We start from the raw sequence: 24,691 nt of genomic DNA, 5'->3' as shown, positions 1-24,691 counted from the left end.
TAAGTGTTGGAGCAATGAATCATACTTAAGTAGGCTGATTCTAAAACTCAGGGTTTAAAAATCACTAAGCTGCCCTGCTATAACTAAACATTATAGCTAAAATGAAAAATGAGATCAATATACCAAAAAACCAAGGCTAATTTATACAAAAAATCAGAAATATGTATCTATCTGCTCAAACAACTGCTCTTAGTATACTTCCTGCCTTATTTTATTTTTTTGGTTTAAGATCAAAGTGGCTTCTCAAGCCACTTTTCAATATTTCTGAAGCAAGTTTATTTCAAAACTTAGTTCTTTTGGTGGGAGGAAAAAACCTACAGTATCATTTATATTCAAGTAGGACCACCTACAGAGATTAAATGAATCCTAGTTACAGAAATAAAAATTTTAATGCTGCTAAAAAACAATAACAACAAAAAACCTTATGGCAGCCCTAAGTCAGACTTAACAAATGTTTCATCTTTGTTTTTTAAAAAAAGGTAATACTTTCAAAAAAATCACTTTTAACTGTTTCCTTGCCAGGATGAACAAGTGATACTGATTTACTAGGAATAATGAATTAAGAGATCACTAAAATGCTCACATGACAAACAGGAACAGTATTAAAAGTTTTTACTATTTTGCAAAGGCAAACTTTCCCTGTGTTTCAATTTAAAAATTAGGCATCTCTGGCAATGACAATAAATTTTCAAGCAGCTTTAGAATGAATGCTGTTACCCACGTACCCCAAGCTCTCCTACTTTCAGGGTTCATGTTTGCCCTTAGTATGCAGTCCAAGTCTCCATAATCAACTGCAGGAAATACCCCCCTTTTTTTTTTTTTTTTTTTTTTTTTGGTAAGGCAACCCTTGATGGACCTTACAGATTGCAAGGAACTTGTCAGCAGACAATCGCTTATTTTTTAATTTTTATTCTTACAGCACCTGGACTTCCTAGGTGGTCTCTCATCCAAGTACTAACCAGGCCCAACCCTGCTTAGCTTCCGAGATCAGACTGGATAGGGCTTGTTCAGGGTGACATGGCCATAGACAGGAAGTCACACTCTTTAACCAGCTTCCCCAGCTGATTATTTCCAAGAATATCTGGGAAACTCACATGTTCCACAAATCCAGTCTGGCTGTTGCTGCCTCTTCCATCTACTCACTCACTCCTGATGCTCCCCACTTTTTGGCACATCTTACCAACTCTCAACTGCTTCTCAAGGTTTCCACTGTCTCCCCTCCAAGCTTGAACAATAACACTCACCTTCTCTTAATTTCTACTTGACACATGGCAGACCTGGCAGTAAGACTGACTAAAATTCTGCTAGAAAAGCAAGGACATGTAGAGCAGAAAGGAGAAACTTCAGAGTATGTGCTTCTCAAATGTGAATGTGCACTTGAATCATCTGAGGATCCTTTCGAAATGCTGATACTAATTCAGTAAATCTGTGGTAGAGCCTGTGAGGCTGCATTTCTCACAAGCTTCCAGGTGATGCTCCTGCTCTTGTCCCATTGGTCATCCTTGAGTAGCAAAAGTTGGAGGATTTCACAGCTCCTGGGAGATTCTCCGTAACTTTCTCTCCTACCACCAACTTTTGGGAGCATCCCACCTACCCCATTGACATGACCTTTAGCTCTATCTACCTTACTCAGGAGAATAAGCTTCTTTTCCTTTAACATCTCCTTGTGGGTTCCCTCTTGATTCCTTAGTTATCCCACCTCCCTAATACATCTTTGCCTGCCTTCCTCCCTAACCACCCCCACAAAAAAAGCACATTTTTTTGCATTATTATGCAGAGAAGTTTAGCTCTTTGTGGTCTCAACTTGTCTATTCCAGAACAGGATCTGAACTTGACTTTGCATAATAACCAGAAGGCCCAAATAATTCATCCAAATAATTCATCAAATTCAGTTCTGAACCACCTACCCCGAATGGCAGTTTGTCTCCCACTACTGGACATTTAGAATTTGACTAGATGTGTAACATATCAGTACTAAATACACTTAAGAGATCATCTAGTTGGACCCCATGATTTTATAAAAAAAGAGAGGTTCTAAAAGGTGAGTGACTTGATCCAGATAGTAGCCATTGGAGTTAGGACTAGATATCAAATTTCTAGACAACCAGTTTCTTGGTTCTTCTAAAACCAGTTACTTTAGTCAATGTGGCTTGACAGTGGCTCTAAATGCTCAATGGCGTAAGCAGTGTGATATAAGCGGAAACAAGCAGTTATATAAGCAATATGGCCCATTGCTTATATCTAATTAATATCATCTCCTATCTTAAAAATCAAATAAATTTTTTAGAATTAAGCCTGAAAGGCAAGAATATAAATAAAACCCTAATCTAATGTGTAGAAATTAACCAATAATAAGAGATTTAATCATGTTGGCTAGATGTGGGGCATATTAGTCAGAGTAAGCTACGTTACACCAAGTAACAAATTAACCCTGAAATTTCTGTGCCTAACCCAAGAAAGGTTATTTCTTGCTCATGCTGCATGCCCAGCTGGGATAAGTGGGTGTTCTGCTCTACACTGCACTCAGTTACCAGGCTGACTACCACCATGTAGCTAAGCCATCTGACATGCACAACCTTCTTAGTCACCACTGCAGGAATTATGAGTGGCAAGAAAAGTGCGAATGGGCTTTTCACTGCCTAAGTCTGCAAGTAACACATGTCACTTCTCACATTTCATTGCCAAAACTAGCTGCATGGCCCTATGTAACTGCAATGGGAGAAAAGGTGAACTGTAGAGTCTCTACCTCATAGGACATGCAGTGAAAAACATGTTCATTTAGTAACCATTTATTTCCCATTAGTGATTTGTTTCAAAGAATGGCAATCCCTAAGAGGACCCTCAAGATTAGTATTATCTACCGTAATGGTTCTTATACTTTCTCTTGACCTTCATATGCAAAAGAAAAATTTTTAAATTTATGGCTTCTACCTTATTGTCAATTCACCTAATTCAAATAATAAATAAATGAAATTACAAATCAAATCAAATAGACTGAGCAACCAAAGCCTGGGATTGAAGTCAGGCTGCCTGAGTTTGAATCCTGAACAACCAACATCTCACTGGCTATGTGACCTTGGGGAAATTACTTAACTTCTCTGTGTCTCAGTTTCCTCATATGTAAATAGATATACTACTAGTTCCTACTCCACTGGAGATTAACTATGTTAATATATATGTGATTAGAACAGTGCTTGATACATTCTAAAAATTTAATAAATGTCAGCTGTTGTGATAATCTGCACAACTTTAAATTCTCTAGTTTACTAAACTCTTATTGGGCACCAACAGTTACACTAAAGATGCAATGAGAGTCAAGATGAATTATATCCTAATATTTTCAGAGTTCATAGGCAAGATGAACAAGGCAACATAAAGTGTGTGAATGCTCTTTTAGGGAAAATAACTCAGTTACTCAGAACCTTTCTGAGTCTCTTTCCTCATGCTTCTAATGAGACAATATCTTCCCCACAGCAGTGTTGTAAGAATAAATGAGATCATGTACATGTAATTTCAAGAACAGAAGCTAGTAAGAGAAAGCCTATATGTGTTTGTGTGTGTGTGCACGCATGTGTGTGTGTGAGAGAGAGAGAGAGGGGTGGGGAGAGAGAGAGAGAAGAAGAAGGAGGAGGAGGAGGAAGAGGAAGCAGAGGAGGAGGAAGGAGGGAAGGAGAGGGAGGGAGAGAGAGAGAGATCATCTTCCATGTGAACTATGCAAAAGGAAGCTTTGGCCTTGGGCACCATTTCAATATATTAACCACTCAGGATTCTCGAAATAGTATTAGAATTATTAACTTATTGTTCATTTGGGAATATGGGAGATTTTTAAAGTTAATTCTCATATATGCTCCCTTTAAGCTGCACAAGGACTGAGTGATATTTTGGATCATTTTAGAAGCTTGTTGGTAGTGGAGGTCTGAGTTTGGCCTACAGGATATCCACATTCAGTTCTGGAGAGTTTTATTTCTAAAAGTGTTTATAATTGATTCTGTTTTCTACCCATTTTCCTAGGGGGAACCTTTTACGAAAGGTGAAAAGGGAGACAAAGTAAGTAGATATTTATCGCTATCTTGTTTTCTACTTCATTGATTTTTTCTCTCTCTGATTTCTGGTATGTTTACTTTAGAGTCTAATAGATTTGCTAAAATAAGCTCCCTGAGTGTTTTACTTTTTCCTCTGTGTATTTTGACTCTTTTATCTTGATAAATGAGAAATTTTAAACCTTGTTAAGTTTTATCATGTGACGACACTTTAACATTTTGTTTGGAGTGTATATTTTCTTTAACTCATTACTATTTGTGATTGGACATGAATGTTTTGAAATATACCCTCTTAGGATATCTAAAATACAAAATTAAAATACAAGATACAGTTTTTCAAAAATTCTGTTCATTATTCAAGTTGGATTTATCAAACAGGAAAATTTTATCAAAAGGATCAATAATAAGTCATGGAAAATAAGAAAAGTAAACTCAGTATAGCCAATATTGTCCTCTTTTGTTTAACCTTTATTTTTTTCTTTTTTTTTATTAAGTGCATATATCTGATCGTATGTACTTAGTATTCACCATGACATAGCAACTTAAATTCTACTATTCTTTGCCCCTCATCTGAACTTTTAATTCTCTGAGATATAAGATTAGCTAGTGGCAAATCATAACAATAATTTGTTATAATAATTTGTCAGCTAAATGGAGAATGCAGTGATTGCTAATAGAACATGATGATTACAGTGTCAAAAGTGACGAGGAAAAAAACTGTTATAAAGAATAAAGAAAATAAGAAATTGCTGTTTATTAGCAATAAGTATTTTAAATAGTTTTAGAATGAACCCTCCTTGACTTCATCATGTCTTCCATTATTTCCCCCTTTATTGTATGTTCATTAGTGGAAACACAAATGAATTCAAGTATTAAAGATGCTCATCTTCATCTGAATTTAAGCATTATATATATGGTGATTATTTTATTTATAGGGAGAACCTGGAATAATAGGATCACAAGGAATAAAGGTAATCTCCTGACATTCTTCAAATGCATCTCCAACCTAATGAGACTGTGCAAATTAAAGTAACTGGGTTCTCTTTTCTTTTCACCCATATGTTTAGGGTGAACCTGGAGATCCTGGTCCCCCTGGTTTAATAGGAAGCCCAGGAATAAAGGTATATAAGAAATAACTGAGATAAATGAGGAAATAATTTTGGAGTTACAGCCATTTCTGTGTAAAATGATGTGCTCTAGCGCCACTCATTTTCTTTACAGATGTTCTCAGAGACTTACTTTACTTTGTTTCCATGGTGATTTTCCTCCACTTGCTGCATTTATTATATATGTAGTAACTATGTCTTTTAGTTCGCAATAGGATTTTAAAACTCTTTTTCAGAACATATTCACAATAGCATCCCTAAAAACTTTAAGACTAAACAACGTAAGCTAAACCTATAGCCCTGAACTATATTCTTAAAGTGGACAAGATTCAGGGTTCAATTTCCAAGACAAAATGATGTGCCCCCGAGATGCTCAGGTTCCCCATGTGGGACTCCGGGGAAGTGTTCCAAGAGAGACCAGCTGCTGGGAGGTGTGGAAGACATTAAGGTGATGCAGTCCAACCAACAGGTAAGGCAAGTTAGCCAGGCCTCAGCTGTTGGTGACAACAGACCCATAAATGAGAACATTTAAAAACTATGTTTATAAGCCCAAAGCATATTACAGTATTATACAGAGAAGGTAGAATGGTGGAAAGTCAATATTTCTGCAGATAAAGGTCACACCATGTTTTATGTTATATTCAGGCACAATTTTTTTTAAGCAAAGTTAAAGTACATATGATCTTCTATTTTAGGGTCAGCAAGGACCTGCAGGCTCTATGGGACCCAGAGGACCACCAGGAGATATTGTATGTATAGTGGCTGCAGGTGTCTTTGATTTTTGGAAATTAAATTGAGACTGAGACGTGTTTTAAAGAATGTCACCATCTATTTATGTGACTGAATTAGACTACATTTTCCAAAGACATAGATCATCTCTATCACTAAAACTGATCACACCTAACGTCAGGAGTTATCAGAAAGGCTAGTACATTTGTATAGTCATGTGAGGTCCTGTTGACTATCACTAGCGTAATAAGTTGGTCTTTGGAGCTCAAGTTAGCTAAATTATCAAGTGGACATGCTTGTCAGTCATGTGCCAGTAGTAAGGGACATTGGAAACAACCAAAGAAATGAGGAAAACCAAGAGAAAAAGCAAGCATTTCCATTATGCTGGTTTTTGTTTTCATTCTTCATCCAAAAAGACACTTCCAAAGCTTCTGTTGTTGTTTTCTTTTGAGAACCTCCAAAAAGAGCAAGTCTTTTGGTTGAAAATATTTGTATAACACAGTTGGAGAAAGGAGGTTGCATTATGGCCTAGCTTTACTGAACCCACTATTCATTCTCATAGTCTCTCTCTCTCTCTCTCTTTCTCTCTCTCTCAAACACACACACACACACACACACACACACATCCCTCCTACCCTTATGCCCTTTAAATGCATTTCTCTATTCATACCCCCAGGTAAGCCTTTTATGCCTCAGACAACCTCCCTAGCCTTCTGAAAACTTGAGAGCTGAGACACACCATCAGACCTCACTTGAGCAAAATGAGAATAATGCTTGGCCACAACTTTTTGGAAATTGATCTCTTTCTGGCCACAATATCAGTACCCTCCATACAACATTAGAATCTCTCCTTTTCCCATCATCTTGGGAATAGCTCCATGACCTCTTGCTCTATTCTCCTCTATTCTCCATGCTCTGGAGGTCTATATTTCAGCTCATTTGTTCTGCTTGGTACTTTGAATATTCAGTTTGTAGAACAAAACTTTCTGTTGCCTCCCCAAGCCACTTAATGAACTATTACAGGTGTACCTAGTGAAGAGATCTTATGAAAAGAGAAAAATGTTGGTGGCACAGATGGACCCACAGCATGCTCAAGAAGTGAGGTTAAGTGATAGTGGCTGGAGCTAAGAAAAAGAACAAAATCAAAAGAGAAAGAACCCCTGTTGCTAAACCATATGTAAAAGCATATTTTCCTATTTACCCCAATGTCCTTCCGAATTATGTGATGCTACTGACCACCATCCTCCCACCTCTTCTTGGCAGTAAATATAAATGGTGCATTTAGTTCCCATTACATCCTGGTTACTTCATTTGAAACAACAAGCCACACATTTGCACTAAAGTTTGTCCCTCCTTTAACAGACCAAAATCAACCCATCCCCATACACTTTATATTGTTAAAATTCTCTTCTCCTGACCAGGAGTCACAGATAATGTTATTATAATAAGAGAGGTTCTAATTGTTCTTTACCTTTAATTCCAATTTTTTTAGGGATTGCCAGGAGAACATGGTATCCCAGGAAAACAAGGCATTAAAGGAGAAAAGGTATAGCTTCCATTTTATTCATTTTGTATATTAAGTAGCTAGATAAGAGGAAGAGACAGAGGGTCTTAAGGGCATTGGGAGAGTGAAAGAACAGAAGTAGATTGCCAGGATCGTGCAGGGGCTAGACAGTCACATAAACTATGGTGTGAACAATACCCTCCTGAAGTTGTGCACTTGTGGCAGCCTTTGTTCTGGCATAGAAACACAATGGGACAAAATGAACTAACTTAGAGAGCAAGGTCTCAGAACTTGGAAAGTCTTTCAGGCTCAACTACCAACTCTGGTATAGACCTAAGAAGTCTCAATTTTTCAGGTCCTGTTTCTTGATGTCTACATGGAAATAGTATATTAATGTTGAACCATGACTGGGGGTTAACTTAAAGAAAACATAAAAATCAGCTGCAGAACTTTATGAATAGGCACCCTTTTGTGCATATATTTATATTTATGCCTATGTCATGGTACTGCTAAATTCATTGTTAACATAACTCTAAAAAAAAATCTAAAAGCTTTGAAGATAACTAGAACAGTGCCTGGCATGAATTAGGCACTCAGTAAACAGGGAATGAATGAGAGAAGGAAGTTTGACTGGCTCTATTAACTTAAAACAATGGAAACTACCACTTCCACGTTTCCCACCATGAACTGAGCGATAAAATAAGAATCTTACCTTGTTTTCCTCAGGGAGATCCAGGTGGGATTATAGGCCCTCCTGGGCTTCCAGGTCCAAAAGGTGAGGCTGGTCCTCCAGGGAAAAGCCTGCCCGGAGAACCAGTAAGTACCAACCCTTTTATGATTTATTTCCCTTAAAAGTTTATTAATTACTATTGGTATGTTCCCAGTTTCAGATCACCAGTATAGGAACACATTTAGGTCTGCAGAAAAATAAGTATACCTCTTTTTCTTCAGATGAGAGATGTAATCTCTTTGGAAATTTGATGTAAGCAAAAGCCTCTCTTCTGAAGAAAATACACACACACACATCATTTTATAGCCAATTTCAGAAGATTCACAGGTTTCCAATGCAGAAGGCATGACTCCTTTAGGGATCTATGGAGCCTAGTAAGGAGCGCTCATTTTAAACCGTAAACCTTCCTAGGACACTACGTTAAAACAGAAGAACTGCCTGAAGTTTCCCTTCCAGAGGCTCTGCGAATATGGCCACAGGTAGTCATTTGCAGAAAATGTCCTTGTGGCCCAGGCTATTTCCAGGACATACAAAACCGAATAACTGGAAAATCTAAATAACTAATATGCCTTGTTTCATATGCCTTTTTTTCTGATCCCCTTTGACTTTTTATATAATTAATAATAATAGTTTTCAGTAAAAGATGCCTCATTTTAAAGATGAAAACATCTTATATTTTAACATGACTATACAAAATCCATAACCTAGTGAAATTTATATTCCTTGTTTATTATTCTTTTACAGAAAAAGGTTTATTCAAGAAAGATGAAGAGCAATGAAACATTTTTGAGTTATGACTTCTAAGATGTTTTTAACCTTTTTAGAAAAAGAAATGATATATTCTCCTTTTTTTTTTTCTTTTAGGGATCAGATGGAAATCCTGGAGCACCCGGACCGCGTGGGCCAAAGGTATAAAAATATTATAGATAACTTTTAAAGAATTAATAATTAATAAAATGTAGCCAGAAAATTCACATGCCTTGAGCCTTGCACTAACAGAAGCATCTCATCACACAGGGCGAAAGAGGACTGCCAGGTGTCCATGGTTCCCCAGGTGACATAGGCCCACCAGGGGTAGGAATTCCTGGCCGAACAGTAAGTGAAATTCAATTGAGTTTTTGAAACCTTGTTGATTCCAATATTGTGAAATAAACTCCAGTGACAAATTCGAATAAGGAGAAAAGAATAAAATAGTCAGAGGAGGAAATACAAATAAAAACTAGGCAGAGGAAGAGAATTAAAGGGAATTGAGGTTACATAACTAAGCACAGAGAGGGTACTCACTGTTTATTGACTTACAGATGCTGATCGCACGAATGCTGATTTTGGAGTAGAAGTAGTGATTTAACACTTTATTCCTCTATTCTGTAAAAAAGTATGAGTGATTATAAGATTATAAGAATGCGTAATGTTTGGTTATTCCATATTACTGCTTGTTTTTAACTAGAATAAAATAAAAAGTTAATATTCGAAGTGAAGTATGTATCAACAAGATGATATCAGAAATCTCTAGTATCTTAAAAGAGAAGGAATAGAAGTTGTTTTTAATAGTTAAGATACAGAATGGACAGTTTTTTGACATGTTTTAGCTGTAAGGACAGCACCTGATAATAATGACCACTGTATGTATATTTGTTTAGTAATAAGTAATAAAGTTTTTATTGACCATAAAAAGTAAAGATTCTGGGACAAGAAAAGTGGAAATACATTCCTATTTTAATGACATTAATTTGGGAAATTGGCCTCGTAATGAAGTTAACATGAGAGCTAAAAGAAGATGTAAACAGTAGATAGTTATGTTGTGTGTGACTGGTGTTTGATTTTCCAGGACAAGAATAAAAATGACTATTGGAGATGGGAGATTAAAAAAAGTAAAAAAATAAATCAGGAAATTATTTGGAGAAAGAGGTTGAAGCAAAAAATAAAAAATAATAACTTAAGGACAAAGTATAACTAGAAAGTGAGCAAAAAGTTTTGACAATTACAGTGATATGAATATTTATTTTAAAAAATAAGAAAGGAAATGTCTGTGAGCAATTACTAAAGCCAGCTGCTGGAAAATCAGCTTTTCACTTATTTAGGTTGTGAATTCTTTATTTAGTGATCCATGGTTATATGCTACGGTTAGAGTTATCATCATTAGGTTCACTGATAATCTCTCAGCTCGTTTTAGTTACCCTAAATTTCAGTGTGCTAAAGTAGAAAAGAATAACTGATCGACAGCTTCCTACTCCTGTCACTGAACACTTGTTCTGGCAATTTCTTCAAATAGAGAAATGAGGCAAAGTAGAAAGCAGAAGGGAAAGGAAGCCCTGAGCCAGTTGCCCTGTGGCCAGTCAATTTCTGAACAGATAGAATCTGAATGTATTGTTTGTGCATTCATGGAGGTACAGGGACAGATGATGGTACTGAGAGAGATATCGCAGGCATCTGAGCAGTCATGTTGATGTTTCCAGCAACAGGCATCTGGTTAAGTGTCACCTAAAAGTCTTGGCTGACTTTGCAGAGTTTTCAGAGTGTACAGGTGGCAGGCCCTGTTGTTCCACTAAATAAATTACAATACATAGCCTTTTATCCTACTTGGATACTTTATGGACATTCCTGGCAGAATTCTGATCATTGGATCTCATTCTTCTTAGGGATCCCAAGGACCAGCTGGAGAGCCAGGTATTCAGGTAAGCTACTTACCCAAATTATCTGGCACAGCAAATCCAGTTTGCTTCCATGGGGGAAATTACTGAAAGACTCTCCTCATAAGTAACTATTTTGTCCTTTTCCAGGGTCCTCGAGGTCTCCCTGGATTGCCAGGAACTCCTGGAACCCCAGGGAATGAAGTAAGGACCATCTTGACCTACTCTTCCCACCCCAACCCACCCTTTTTAATCTGCACCTGTGCCACTGTGCAAAGATTTGAACATGATGTTTCTGTTTTCAGGGAGCTCCAGGGAAGGATGGAAAGCCAGGTCTGCCAGGCCCCCCAGGTGACCCGGTATGTCAACAGACTGTGCCTGATTTATGTATCATTAAATACACCCAGAAGCCAAACAGCCTACCAAGCAAGTTTTGCTGTCCAAACTAATTAAAATGCTCAGTGACTGCTTAGTGATTTTGTTTGTCTCCACTATTTTGTAGAGGGGGAAAAAAATTCAAGCTGCATAAGCATTTTTTGTGTGTGTGACGAACACTTATTTTCTAAAGGTATAATTCAACTGTACCATTTTGCCCCAGGCTGAGCCCTGGCATATCACATCTCAATCCCATGGAAAAAATTGAGTTAAAATATATAACCACAATTTCTATCCTTTCTAATGCTAGTGACTAAATGAATTTCATTTCTCTAAAAAGAATTTTGCAGGTAAGTCACTTACAATATGGTACATATCCATTGATTCTGTGGCTTTAACAATGTTGAAATGATTAAATTACAAAAACTGGCTTGAGTGGGCTCTTTAAAAAATGGGTTTAGACACTAAATGTGTGTTCCGAAGTTTTATTTTAGGTTAAACCTTGCTTTGAGCGACAGTGAAATCCCTTTAAATAGCCTCAGAATCGGCAGTTATAATTTAAGAGGCCATATGGTACATGACATTGTATTAAGAGTTTTGTGTAATAAAATCCAAATCTGGCGTCTCAGTTCTAAGCTTCACAAATCTTTTTTCTTTCCACACTGGTTGGGGCTTATGTGCCTTTATAAGCTACATTCAGAGGCATATTTCAGCCTTTAACCCCACCACTGAGTGAATCATGTGTGTATAATCTGGGAATTTTGTAAAGTGTTACTTGGATTTTTATAGTGTCTCTCTGAGACAGTTTAAGACATGAGGCCAAAACATTGCCTGAGTTCCCTCAGTATCTGTCTTGCCTATCACTTAAACCACACTTAAGCTCTTTTGAACTTAGGTGAGAAAGAACTTTAAGGCAAATTCATCCTGTACTTTTTGTATTTCTTAACAGCCTGATAATTTGCCTGGCAGAGAGCTGATTTCCTTTTAATAAATGATTTACCTTTATGTATTATTTAAAAGCAACAAGAAATCGCTTCTCAGCCTTTTGGCCAAGATCAAGTGTAAAACCAATTATATATTAGGGCTGGCATAAAGGTTGCCATGTCGTGAAAATATAAAATAGAAATGCAGAATCAAAGCAATTATATGCATGTGTTGGTGTATTCATAGTAGAGGAATAAGGACTATTTCTCAAAAATGTATGTTTGTATAAATACACATATTTGTTTCTTTCTCCTTAACCACAGATTGCACTTCCTCTCTTGGGAGACATCGGTGCTTTGCTCAAGGTACTTTGTTGCTATATAAGAAATTATGTGTTAATTTCCAAGAAAAATCTGAAAGGAACTCTCTGCCAGAAATTGAGTTAATTGCTTAGCATGAACTAAAATTCAATTTTTAAATGGCAGAACATCTATAAGATGAAAAAAAGGAATATGTGTCTTTGTGTACCTTGCACCATTTATACTAATCTCTACGCTCTCTTCTTTACCACTCTCTCATTTTAGGAGTAGACAGTCGGTGGGGGGCCGGGGGGAAGATGGTAGTTCTTAGATGAGCTGCAGGGAAAGAATCATGTCACTAACTCCCTGGAGTAGATCATTCTGTCCTCTAGGGGAGCAGCTTTCTCTTAATGGGTGTTTACCCACTCTGTTTCACCACTGAGTAAACTAATCCTCCTCCCTGTATTTGCCCTGGCCAGTCCCAGGATGAAAACCAGTGCTGCTCAATAAACAGCTAGCTTGCAAGTCTGTTTGGATGTCATGGAATTTATAAATGAGCTTCAAAATTCCAAAGCTGACAATTGCCCCAATACCTGTTACTCTATGAAATAAAAAGTATCTCTACCTATTTCCATCTTGCTACAATTTTTTTCCTAATACTTCCCTATATTTTATTAGTAAAATAGATGAGGGAGAATTTTAGTTCATGCTAAGCAATTAACTCAATGGGACACATAATGCTAAGTATTTGCATGTTTCTTCATGGTATGCTAAGAGTGAGTGAACCCAGATGAAAATCTGTCCCTTTCCATTATACTCAAACCTTATGCATTTTATCTGTCTTTGTATAGATGGACAATATATATGTTTACACACACACATACACTTAAGCTATATATATGTATATGCGATTTATTTTATATTCCTAGCATTTAGCTCAGTGTTTTGCACAATGACTTATATAATAGTAGGTAGGCAGGAATATTTGTTGGATTAAATACAAAAGACTCAGGAATTCTAGTATATGTATTTGTTAGGTGATTAAAGTTTTGAAATAGATATATAAATGTAAATATGAATATAAAACTATATTAGAGGGGTTTTTAAGACCATCTAAAGGCAATATTTTTAGTTGGAAAAGAATATTCATGGGAGTTTCAGGAAGATCTTTTATTTACCAAATTACAACTACATGCCAGGCAATGTGCTGCGTTACTTATATTATCTTACTTACTCTTCACAATAATGCTATGATTTTAGGCTGTGGTAATATCCCCATTCTGTAGATGAGAGACTGAAGTTCTGAGCAGTTAAGTAACTTGCTCAGAGTGACACAGCTAGTTACCATAACATTAACACAGGAATTTAAGTCCTCAGACATTGTTTTAGGTTTTTAACAAGGGCAGTAGTATTGAATCCTGGCAGCATTGTAAGAGTTATACAATTCCAGAATAGTTAAGGTTATTTACTCTAAGGATCAAACATGTATACACTTAAGCAGAAATGAATATCCTGAAACAATGTGGAGTGGCTCACAAAAAGACTCTGAAGAGGTTCTGACAAAGAGAGGAACCAGAACTCTAGGGGTTTCAGAAGTGGAAGTAATTAATAGTTTCGCTAGGGCAGCATCTCTTTAATGAATGCTCTCTGCCATTGTTCCAGTTCTAGCATCATCTCGGCTGAGGTTCTGAGAGCCAGAAAAGCTGACTGGCAAGAGGCAGGCAAAGCACCTTGACTGATAGTCCCAACAAACTGTATTCAATAGAACAGGGAAGCATGTAGTTCCCCAAAGCAAAATCTAAATACAGAAATGTAAACTGGGGATTAGATCTGTCTGGCCAATTTGATAATGCTATTTTAAATCCTGATCCTGTTACCCAACATAGGAACTCTCCTCTATCTTGAGTCTTTAGCGAAACTTATGCTTTCTGTTTTCAAAAGTATCTTTAATTAAGATGTTGAAAAGAACTGAGATAATTCCAAGCTCAAATGGTATCCCATCAAAGACCTTCCTGTAGGTTCATCTGTATATTGTTCCATCTTTGAATGAAACTGTGCTTTGGCTAATAATTGGTGCATCTTTATTCTCTTCATATGAAAATCTTAAGACATTTTTTTCAAGAACCTGAATGAAAGCTAGTTCTCCTTAATTTACCATTCTGGTAACCCTACGCTAAAGAAAATGAGGTCAGTTTGAAATGGGTCTTAGAAAATTTTATTGACTCAAATGATTACCATTTTTAAATATTTAATTAAACAATCATTTGGATAATCCATTCTAAAATATTGCTAGATGTCAATATGCCGAAGTTTTGCTCCATATTGATATGCCACACTTATATGTCAACAGATACAATAATTCATCTACTTCATGCTTTTTTAAATATGGAAAACTTTTTGTTTTGGTTCTAAGTCCTTAAGGCTCGCTCGCTCGCTTGCTCGCGCTCGCTCTCTCTCTCTCTCTCTCCCCCTCCACTCCTCCCCCCTTCGTAGTTTTTCAGATATCATAAGTGGTGGTATACAATTATATATGTATTTTTTTAAACTCCTTTACCAACACATTAGCTCTGTGAAAAGAGCCTGGTGGTAAAATTAGTTTGGGAAATGTTAAACACTTTAGCTCCCTTTTATATATCTCAGCTCTAAGAAGGACCACCATGAAGAGAACTCTTTAGCCCAGCACTTTTTTAGACAAACTACCTTAGAATCTTTTCAATATTATACAAAATTAGTCTTCCAAGGAGCTTAATTTTTGAAATTAGGCTTATGATACTCAATGGGTCAAAACTATTGAACATGAATGGCCATGGCCTTTTTTGCTAATCTCATCAATAGCAAGCTTCAGTTCCCTTTTCATGTTTGAAGATTCTTCCCTTCAGTGATAAGAAGTTTATCTTGTGAGCTCAGACACTTAAATTCAAGCCTTTCCAGATCAGCTAAAGGTTACAGAGACAGCAATGGAAAGGTAATTCTGCTTAGATTTGTCTCTCTGTACTTGGATTTGACATAGAAATCAAGTTCAAGTCACTCAAGTAATTATTTCTCACATGAGTGCTTCCACTGACAAATAAAATGTTGGAAAACTGTGTGTAGGGTTCTCCAACTAATTTCGCTCTCAAAAAGAGAAATCCTTTCTTCATAGTTTTTTCTTTCTTTCTTTCTCTTTCAATGATTTATGCTACTGGTTGTATGAGCTCTGTTATCTTGCTGGTTATTCCAAACTTTATTATCACCTCCCTTTTTAAACATGCTGCTAAGCAACTGAAACTCAGTCTCTATTCTTGACTTATATGTTGTTTCCTTATTTATTTAGAATTTTTCCTTTAAATGTCATCATAAAGGTGTTTTACTTTTTAAATAGCTCACCAGTATCATAAACAGATATCATTGACTAGCTTCATAAGTAATTTTTACCTCATAAAAAAGTAGTCTTTTCAAATTGGATAGAGTTTCTGAAAGTACTGACTTAGCAATTGCTATATCACTCATCTCTGACAAAAGTTCAAATAGAACTTCGAATCTGATCAAACCTCACTTTTATAGATGACTTTGATGAATTTATCAGTCACTTTATCTTTATACTCATTAGAACTTTTGTGGCAACTGCCATGCAAGTGTTCCTGGGCTGAAAAGCAACAAAGGAGAAGAAGGAGGTGCTGGTGAGCCCGGAAAGTATGATTCAATAGCCCGGAAGGTAAGAAGGCAGGCTCAGTATTGATGGGTCCTATAGGTTACACATAGTACCTTCTCTCACATCTGTTACCGCCTGTCCTCTAGGGTGACATGGGGCCACGGGGTCCTCCAGGAAATCCAGGCAGAGAGGGACCAAAGGTAAGGAAGTCTCCCTTTCACTCTCTTTTGTATGATTTCCAATTCAGTGTGAAAAAAGAAACCCATTTTTTTTAAATGCACAGCTTTATATAAAAATATTTTGGAATAGTGGTGTAAAGCCACTTGCAAATGTCATTTATTTGTTTCCTGACTCTGTCCAAATTATATGCCCTAAGTATCCTGAGAAGAGATATTTTCATTGTTCCAAAAAATGACAAAATGAATGAGTGTACTAGCTGAATTTATTGTCTTTTTAGGGAAGCAAAGGAGAACGGGGCTACCCTGGGATACCTGGGGAGAAAGGCGACGAGGTAAAAGATTATTCTCTGATGATGTAGTCCTATTGATTCTCTTTACATAACTCAACAGAAAAAGGACATCAGTTTTTCTGGAGCTCATGTTTAATGCTAAAACAAATAAAAACAAAGACTTGGGTAGGTCTTTTCGAATATTAACACATTTTGAATAATAACATGTTGATGTTAATTATCAATGGTCAGGTTTTTGAGATGAGGAAATTAAAGCACAAAGTTCACATATCAATTACTATGTTTCCATTTTCATGTAGCAGATGATAATTCCAGCTCTCTCAAAATAAAAACAAGGGCATAGAGGAAGGGAAGATATACTGACAAATATCCCCAGGTAGCTAGTAGAATTGAAGGAATCGTTAACAACCAGCCTAGGGATAAGGGCAGCCCCAAACTCATTAGGACTTCCCTGGGACCCTGCTGTAACATGACTCAACTTCAGTGACGTTGGTTTGTCTGTGATTCTGCTCAACTTTCGAACTTGGGAGAAAAGGGTCTGATTGGACTAGCTTAGATCAGCTGCCCGCCCCTGGACTAAGGTTCAAAGTCAAATGTGCTTTTGAGATGTTGGTATTAAATTTCTGACTCTAAGCCATGGTAATTCTCAGGATATCATTCTTTTCCCTCATAATTCACATTAATGCTAGAAAAACCAATTAGGATGATGAATTGTTGTTAGTTTAAACAGTTTTGATACTAATAATTCTTAATGAAAGTAAGTAAGCCATCTGGCATATGTTAACCTTGATGTTAGTGCAGAAAATCATAATGATATGAAGTAGATCTATTTCTGAGTTGGAGTTATATTTCACATTACAAATTATTATCATTTTATTGTTTTTAATTATATTGATTCTCTTCTAGAAAACTGAGGAATGGCTTTTTTTCTAAGTTAAAAGTTGAAGAACAAAGAAATATAACATTTTCATCCAAAAATAAAACTGTAAAGGCATTTTATTTTCTAAATAAGAGTTATTGAGCTTTTTGCTTCATCATGCCCCACAGAAAGTTTCACTGAAGTGCAAGCACAATATCTGATTTTAATAGTCTAACAGCTTTTAACTGCCTAGATTCAAGAGGTAGGCTGTAGAGGAAATTGAGAAGGTAATAACAAAAAGACCAGGAAATAAGTGGAATTCAGGTTTTTTATAAGTGACTCTAAATTAAATTTATTGGAAGTTAATTTTTATTGATTTAACAGGATACTTGACTCTCTTGGTAAACTGAAATCCATTGTTATTATTCTTCCACTATTTTAGTGTGTTCTTTCTTAAGTACACTTTATGGATTCTTTAATACAGAGTACAAAAGCTTTGCACAAGACTCTTGTTATATGGGGAATTCCAGCAAGTTCAGAAAGAGATTTTTTTCAGTTGTTTCTTCACATCACATGAATAATATGAATAAACCTAAAGTAACATATTAGCTCAGTTGGGCCTTTTGGGGGGGAATGAGGCAATGTGGCATTTGCCTCTTAGATGGGAAATAGTCAATATTATCTTGTCTTCTACTTAGACTCAAATACTGCCTGAAACTATAACTCGTTGACTGGAGTGAATAAAACTGACCAGGAATATGTGTATTTCCAACTGGCCAATAAACTGTACTATTTTAGTGTGCACATAATATCTAATCATACCAAATCTCAAATGTTTGTTCCACTCTCAGTGGAAAAGATAAAGAGGGACACCCCCTCTCTTTGAGGACTTCTAATTATTATGTCTTCAATTTAATTCATTTGGGAACTTAGAGGAGTTGCCTGCTTGTTGCTCTTAGAAAAGCGACATTATCCTCTACAGTTTTTGCAGGTGTTGTTTCACAACTCAAAGTGGTAACTTGTAAGCCGCTAATAGAACATACCTCTCATAGATTGAATGCTTGCTTGGAATGCAGACCTTCCTACAATATTCCAGGATAATAACTGATAAATAAAACATAAATTATCACAAAGGAAAAATATTCTTGATGGCAACTGAGCTAGGTCTGGCAAAACCAAAATATCAGAGAAGGGAAAGAACTTAGTAATCCCTGAATATCTATGCAATAAATTTTAATTTGTATTTTGGTTGGCACTATATGCTAAATTGACTGTCATACTCTTTAATATGTATTCGTGTTCTTTAATGACCATCTTGTCTTCTAAAATTATCTTCTTGCCCTTTATGCATCCATAGTAACTTTTACCCTTACTACAAAATTTCAGCTTGTTCAGAAAGACTGCTGAGAATTATTTTTTTTTAATTTATGGACTGAGGTTTATTTTAAAGTTTAATATGGTCATCAAAGGTTAATGAGTCCCAAGCTTATGAATTAGAGTACCTAAAGACTCACTCAGTATCTCTAGACTGTTTCAGTGTTAAAAATTAAAGTAGAAAAAAAAAAAAACATATGTACATGCATATCTTGTACATGTACATAGAGAATTTTATGAAAATATGGGTATTTTGAGATAAAGCTATTTATGATATAGCATTTATAATCTGAAGACATTTAGGGGTGCCGTTCTCAAATGAAATTTGTTCTTTCCACTTATACACCACAAAACAAATTAATGGTAGGAGAATAAAAAGAGCCAATAATGTTTTATAAAAAGTCTGAAAATTCAGAGCTCTGAAACATATCTGACACTAATTTCCAAATAAGGCATAGCAAACCTCTATTTATCATTCTCATCTTTTATAAAGTGCATTTATAATTTTTTAATAATTTGGGCCCTACTCTGTGTAATATTTTGTAACTTATTTTTCCATGTTATCCAATAGTTTGCCTAAATGTGATTTTAATAGTTGCAAAATATTTTGTATTATGAATTTTATGTAGTTTATTTAACTATTGCTAGCATACTTGGTAAAGGAACAAAATTAATTACCCGAGTTACTAGCTAATCTTAACAGTTCTTCCTTGAATATATGAATGGATCAACATCTTAAACCCTATCCAGTACAATTAGTATTATTCTACAAATCTAAGGAGGCGAGGAAGAAGATATCCATTAATTTTTATGCTTAAGCCATTAAAGTATCCCAAATTTAAATTTACCAATGAGCAAAATTTCTTCTTATAATGAACTGGCCACCCAAACTAAATATTATACCATAAAACATATTCCATTTTCCACTAGCTGAATGAAGCATTAGTGTAATTATATATTCTTTGATGGCATTCTACCAATCTGAAATTTATATTTTCATGCCTTAGCAGATCCGGATACTCAGCAATGCTGTTGTTGAGTGTGGCTTTGTGAGATCAGAAATGCTGTATGAATCACCAAACACATTAAATTATGTTCGTTCCAGATTCCATGTCACAGTGTTTAAGCTCACCATCCTTACTCTTTGAAAATGGCTATTTGTTTATGGCATATATCATGTTTTTTGATTAGACAACATAGAAGTTTAATTTTCAAATCAAAATAGTTGATTAATTTAAATACTTTGTTTTCAATGGCATAACAGCTTTTATGGTAAGAACTATCTCTTCTAGGGTCTTCAAGGAATCCCAGGCATTCCAGGTGCTCTAGGCCCAACTGGACCCCCCGTAAGTATTTGCTAAAACTGTTCTGCTCACAGTTCATATCTGATGGAGTGATGAAAGGTGAACTAATATTTCTCATTGCCTTTGTTCTCTGTGCCTCTATGTAGATTATCTAGCTGTTGCTTGGGAAAGTAGCATCCACCATCTGAGATTTTCATTTAGTGGTACAAAGGTTGCTCGGCATTGTGGAGATTTGTCATCAGAATTCTACCAGACCAGAAATCAGTCTGCAGTTAAGCTAGTCTATTTGGATAGAAGTTGGATGTAAAAGAGCATTCTATTTCTGTTATAATTTTTTGGCATTAACTTTTGGAAGAGATATTCAGATGGTTATACCTTTATTTCTTAAGCACCATAAACTCAGAATTTATTTTCTAGAGAAAAGAAATGGGTTAAAGATTATCAGATTCAATTTATCTTTATTCCAATCTATGAATTAAAATACCCTGTACTTTAGTCAGTACTTTTTTTCACTGTCCCTCAGACACAAGGTCATGTCCTTGTGTCTTTGGTTATACTGTTTTCCTAAACAGGATCTCTTTTCCTTTCCCACTTGCTAAACCCTATCTCTCATTAAAGTGGAGCTCAAGTCTGGGGTTGCCAGTTAAAATAGAGGACATACAGTTAAATTTGAATTTCATATAAATAAATAATTTTTAGCATAAATTTGTCCCAACTATTGTATTTTTATTTGCTAAATATAGCAACCCTACTCAAGTTTTAACTTCCCTAATTCTTACCTTCTTAGAGTTCCTGTGCAAATGGCTTTTACCACACAAGTAGGAATGTAATCATGTTCCCTAATGTTTTGAATTATGGATTTGCCATAATTAAAATTTTATGCTTTATGCTTTCACCATGGTTATGCAGAAAAACCTGGCTTTAAATTGTAGACTAAAATTAAAGTTAAGAGAAAGAGTTGTGAAAAGAACCCTAAAAATTATAACTAACTCTATTCTCAAAAAATAATTAAAATTAAATTTTATTTTCCATTGGTAAAATACGGATCTCATAAGTCAATATGCACGTTGTTAATTCTGCTGTGTCTTGAAGTATGTAAAATGTTGATCGCTACGAAATTATAGCTCATTTGAAAGCATAATGTTATGTAAATTGCCATTTAAACAGCAAGGCTGAATTCTTAAATGTATCAAAAGGTTCCAATTAAGGTCATTAAATGTGGTTGGCCAAGGTGAAAAGCTACCACAAATACAAATTTTACCTTTGCAAGAGCTTATCAGCAGGATACAGCTGCTGTATCAGCCTGAAGAAATGTAAGCTTGTAGGACTGATTTAATTAGGATTAAATGACCTTCAAAATGTATCAGTTTTAGACCAACTTCCAATACTCTTTCACCACTTAATTATTGTTTTTGTAACAAACTTGATTTTTGGTTTTACAGGGCTTGATGGGAAGAACTGGACATCCTGGTCCTGCAGGAACAAAGGGTGACAAGGTACAGAGGGAAAGACTCACTTAGTGTTTGAACTGGGGCTTGGAGTAGGGGGAAGATGAGACCATTTACAGAGAGATCCGTAAAATCAAGTGAAGCCTAAAGGTGGCAGTGATGTCTGATAGTGGGCTTGGAAGGCCATAAATCCAATAAATGGTCTTAAGGAATACAAGAGATATGTTCCTAGAGGAAAAGATGAATAGAACACTGGTGCCATATAGCAAAGTCCAAGCTGGATTCAGGGTCCTGGGCATCTAGGTCTATGGAAGGATAGGATGGGGGATGCCTCCTGACGAGGTGCAGATAAGGTGGTTTGTATTAGGGAGTTGCAGCCACAGGTGTCAAGGCTTCAGACTGCATTCTGGCCATCAGGACCAGGAGTCCAATAAGTGAAGAGCATGCTGGGAAAATCAAAGTTCCGTCCTTTGACAATGATAAGGGGAATTCAGGAAGGAACCAGGACAACTTGTTTTCTGGCGAGTCCAGTTGACTGGACAAATGGGTTGCTGTAGTCAGAAGGGAGGACCAGCAGTACAGGAGACTCACTCAGACAGGGAGACCACAGGGCTTCATAAATTTACCCGATTTAGAATCTAAATTGACATCACAGTGTGAAGCCAGACAGCGCCAGCAAATGAGTGAAATAAGACTAGCTCTTCAGATTAGGGAAGTAGAATCAAAAATCCAAGTGAGACACTCGAGTGGCTTCCATCCTGAAATTACCAAAATGGGGCAAAATGGCATCAAGGGGCAAAGGAATCCCCCCAAAATGTAAAGGAAACAATGAGCTTATTCTAGTTAGTCTCAGCACATTTTTTCCTGATCTTATTCCGAGGAGCTTGCCTAACCCTACCAATCATTTTTCTCTGTTCTCTATGGAAATTATTCAGTCAGAAATTTGCCTTTTGAAGTTATTGAGAATTCCACACTGAGATGAGCTTTGAGGCACAATCAAGTATAAAAATATGACTTTTAATTGTGCCAGAAAAAAAAAGTCTTTTCAATAGGCACATATTTTTCCTTGTTTATTGTCCTCTCATAGTTCATAAGAACTATGACATAATTCTCTGAAGGACACTGCCAGCAGTCAACAAACTATGACATGTCTTAGAGAGATAGCCACCATCAAAGCAGTTAGGGAAAAATACAATACACTCGTTGTCTGTCACTCATTCTCAGTCAGATAGATTATAAGAAAAACTTTACAGTTTATTTTTATTGATAAAGATACAAACAAAAGGTTCTATGATACATTTTTTTTGTTTTGCTGAAAAGATAGGGGAGATTGGAATGAAATCCTTCATTAAATTTCTGGAAATGGGTTGAAATCCCTCAAAATTCTTGGGCGTGGTAAATAGGAATTTTACTCTCTCTGGATTCCTTTTTAATGAACTTCTCGCCATTGCCCCTGATGTTGAGAGGCTTAAAATTTTTATGAGGCTATAATTCTAAAAGAAAAATTACAGGAAGAACTGATTAAAGGCAGCAAAGGGACTATAATACCTCTGCTTATTAAGACCGATAAGCAATCTATGTTTTATAAAAATAAAAGTGAAACACATTTTTCAAATTTCAACTTGAATTCATTTTTTTATAAATTCAATTTTCAGTCTGCTTCTCTTATAAGCACAATGTCTGAAGCTGTTTAAATCATATAGAACATTTTTCTTAAAAAGCATCGTACCATAGTCACTTCTGTTCAGTGGGATGTGCCTGACTTGGTTACAAAGTCTAATATTAACTTAGGAAGTGAAACAAGTGTCTTGTCCTGCAGACACAAAACAGGTTGTGATTTTCTACTTTGGTCAAATTATGTGGATGGCCCCTCTGGTTTCCAAAAGTTGAAGGTGTAGAGGTGAGGCTAAAGTGAGGGGCCGACTCAAAGAGCCATATCTCATAGCTGGTCCCTTGTTTGCAGAAACTCCGCTCTGCACCCCTACATAGACAGAGTGCCCCCAGTAGCACTTGAAGTCCATAACACAATCACCTGCATTGTCTAGCTCCATCTAATAATAAGCCTCATCCCGGGGGCTCCCACAGTAAGAATTTAAATGGGCGTGGGATAAGACATTTATCTTTCCTGTGGTCTAGAAACATATTTTCCCAGGTGAAAGAAAAGCCAAGCTGAAAAAGACGTCACAAGGCCGAAACAAAATGACAAGCCATATTATTTTAGAATATGACTCTCTGAGGGAGCAGTCTGGTTCATAAACCTGGCATAGAAATGTCTAAACCATTGATTTTGGTCTAAATATCCCTTACAGGGCAGTGAAGGACCCCCTGGGAGACCTGGACCACCTGGACCGCCTGTGAGTTGTTTCAGGTTTAAAACTTAAATTCATATGTCTGCTTAAGACTTCTGTATCTCAGAGGTCAGACTATATTTAGATGTCCTCAAGGATAAAAGTCGTCTGAGTTTTATGTATAAATATAAAAAGAAGTGTAGCTTTGGCGAGGCCTGGTTTTCCCCTTTGGCTCAGTTCCAGTGTGAAGTGCTCATATTTGCATACTATGGTTCTCCTTACTGTGGACTGAAGAGACCTAGCTATGTGCCCCAAATCTCCACTTTCTGCCTGGGGGACCCTGAGAAAGTCTTTAAACTTCAGTGATCCTTGTTCATAGAAAAGAAAGGGACTTTAAAGAGATCCTTTCCAGCAATGTGAATTGGTCCGAAATTTGGTATTATGCTATATGTGTTCATTACCATCCATGATGTTTGAGATGCAGTGAAATTCTATTTACATAGCACCTAGCGAATAAAATGTACAGGAGTCATCAATGTTTTTATGCTCATGATTGTGACAGATGTGCATTTTGCTAGAGAGGCTGTGAAGAGATGAGGTACCTCTCTCTGTAGCAAGTCTGCCCTCATGTGGGGCCATGCTCAAATTGCAGGAGAGCTTTGGTCCAGGCCAAATGTTCCTTTCCATCCTACCTAGTTTAAGAAGCCAAACACACCTGAGAAGGGGCAGGATTCACCTGCAACTTTCTGAAGACAACACAGATATGTTATTAGTCTGCATGCAAATATAGGCTCTGCCCACATAAATGAAGAGATTTATACTCTATTTTTCTAAACCTGTTCATTTTGTTTACTGACCCTCTCCCTTCACAAGGAAGCATCTGGGCTGAAGTCCTAAAATGCATTCCCTCCCCAGTGGACAAAACAGCAAAATATAACATGAGCTGATGAAAGGGATCTATGTTTTATAAGGAGCTTAAGA

At 36.4% G+C, this 24,691-nt stretch overlaps 1 protein-coding gene and 1 pseudogene across 1 annotated transcript in view; one reads left to right on the top strand and one right to left on the bottom strand.

Moving 5' to 3' along the window:
* Positions 1-24,691, top strand: part of COL19A1 (collagen type XIX alpha 1 chain) — a 279,851-nt gene that overhangs the window by 220,762 nt on the left and 34,398 nt on the right. The window contains exons 19-36 of the mRNA XM_006926816.1: positions 4,012-4,047; positions 4,976-5,011; positions 5,108-5,161; positions 5,842-5,895; positions 7,368-7,421; positions 8,106-8,195; positions 8,974-9,018; positions 9,127-9,204; positions 10,749-10,784; positions 10,890-10,943; positions 11,045-11,098; positions 12,362-12,403; positions 15,927-16,031; positions 16,115-16,168; positions 16,426-16,479; positions 19,963-20,016; positions 21,417-21,470; positions 23,732-23,776. Coding sequence (XP_006926878.1) covers positions 4,012-4,047; positions 4,976-5,011; positions 5,108-5,161; positions 5,842-5,895; positions 7,368-7,421; positions 8,106-8,195; positions 8,974-9,018; positions 9,127-9,204; positions 10,749-10,784; positions 10,890-10,943; positions 11,045-11,098; positions 12,362-12,403; positions 15,927-16,031; positions 16,115-16,168; positions 16,426-16,479; positions 19,963-20,016; positions 21,417-21,470; positions 23,732-23,776 — 999 coding nt within the window. The remainder of the gene's footprint in view (positions 1-4,011; positions 4,048-4,975; positions 5,012-5,107; positions 5,162-5,841; positions 5,896-7,367; positions 7,422-8,105; positions 8,196-8,973; positions 9,019-9,126; positions 9,205-10,748; positions 10,785-10,889; positions 10,944-11,044; positions 11,099-12,361; positions 12,404-15,926; positions 16,032-16,114; positions 16,169-16,425; positions 16,480-19,962; positions 20,017-21,416; positions 21,471-23,731; positions 23,777-24,691) is intronic.
* Positions 911-1,029, bottom strand: LOC112474937 (annotated as a pseudogene).

This window comes from Pteropus alecto, unplaced genomic scaffold, assembly GCF_000325575.1.
Source record: "Pteropus alecto unplaced genomic scaffold, ASM32557v1 scaffold7, whole genome shotgun sequence".
Classification (NCBI taxonomy): Eukaryota; Metazoa; Chordata; class Mammalia; order Chiroptera; family Pteropodidae; genus Pteropus; species Pteropus alecto.
This window is presented reverse-complemented; position numbering and strand designations above follow the sequence as displayed.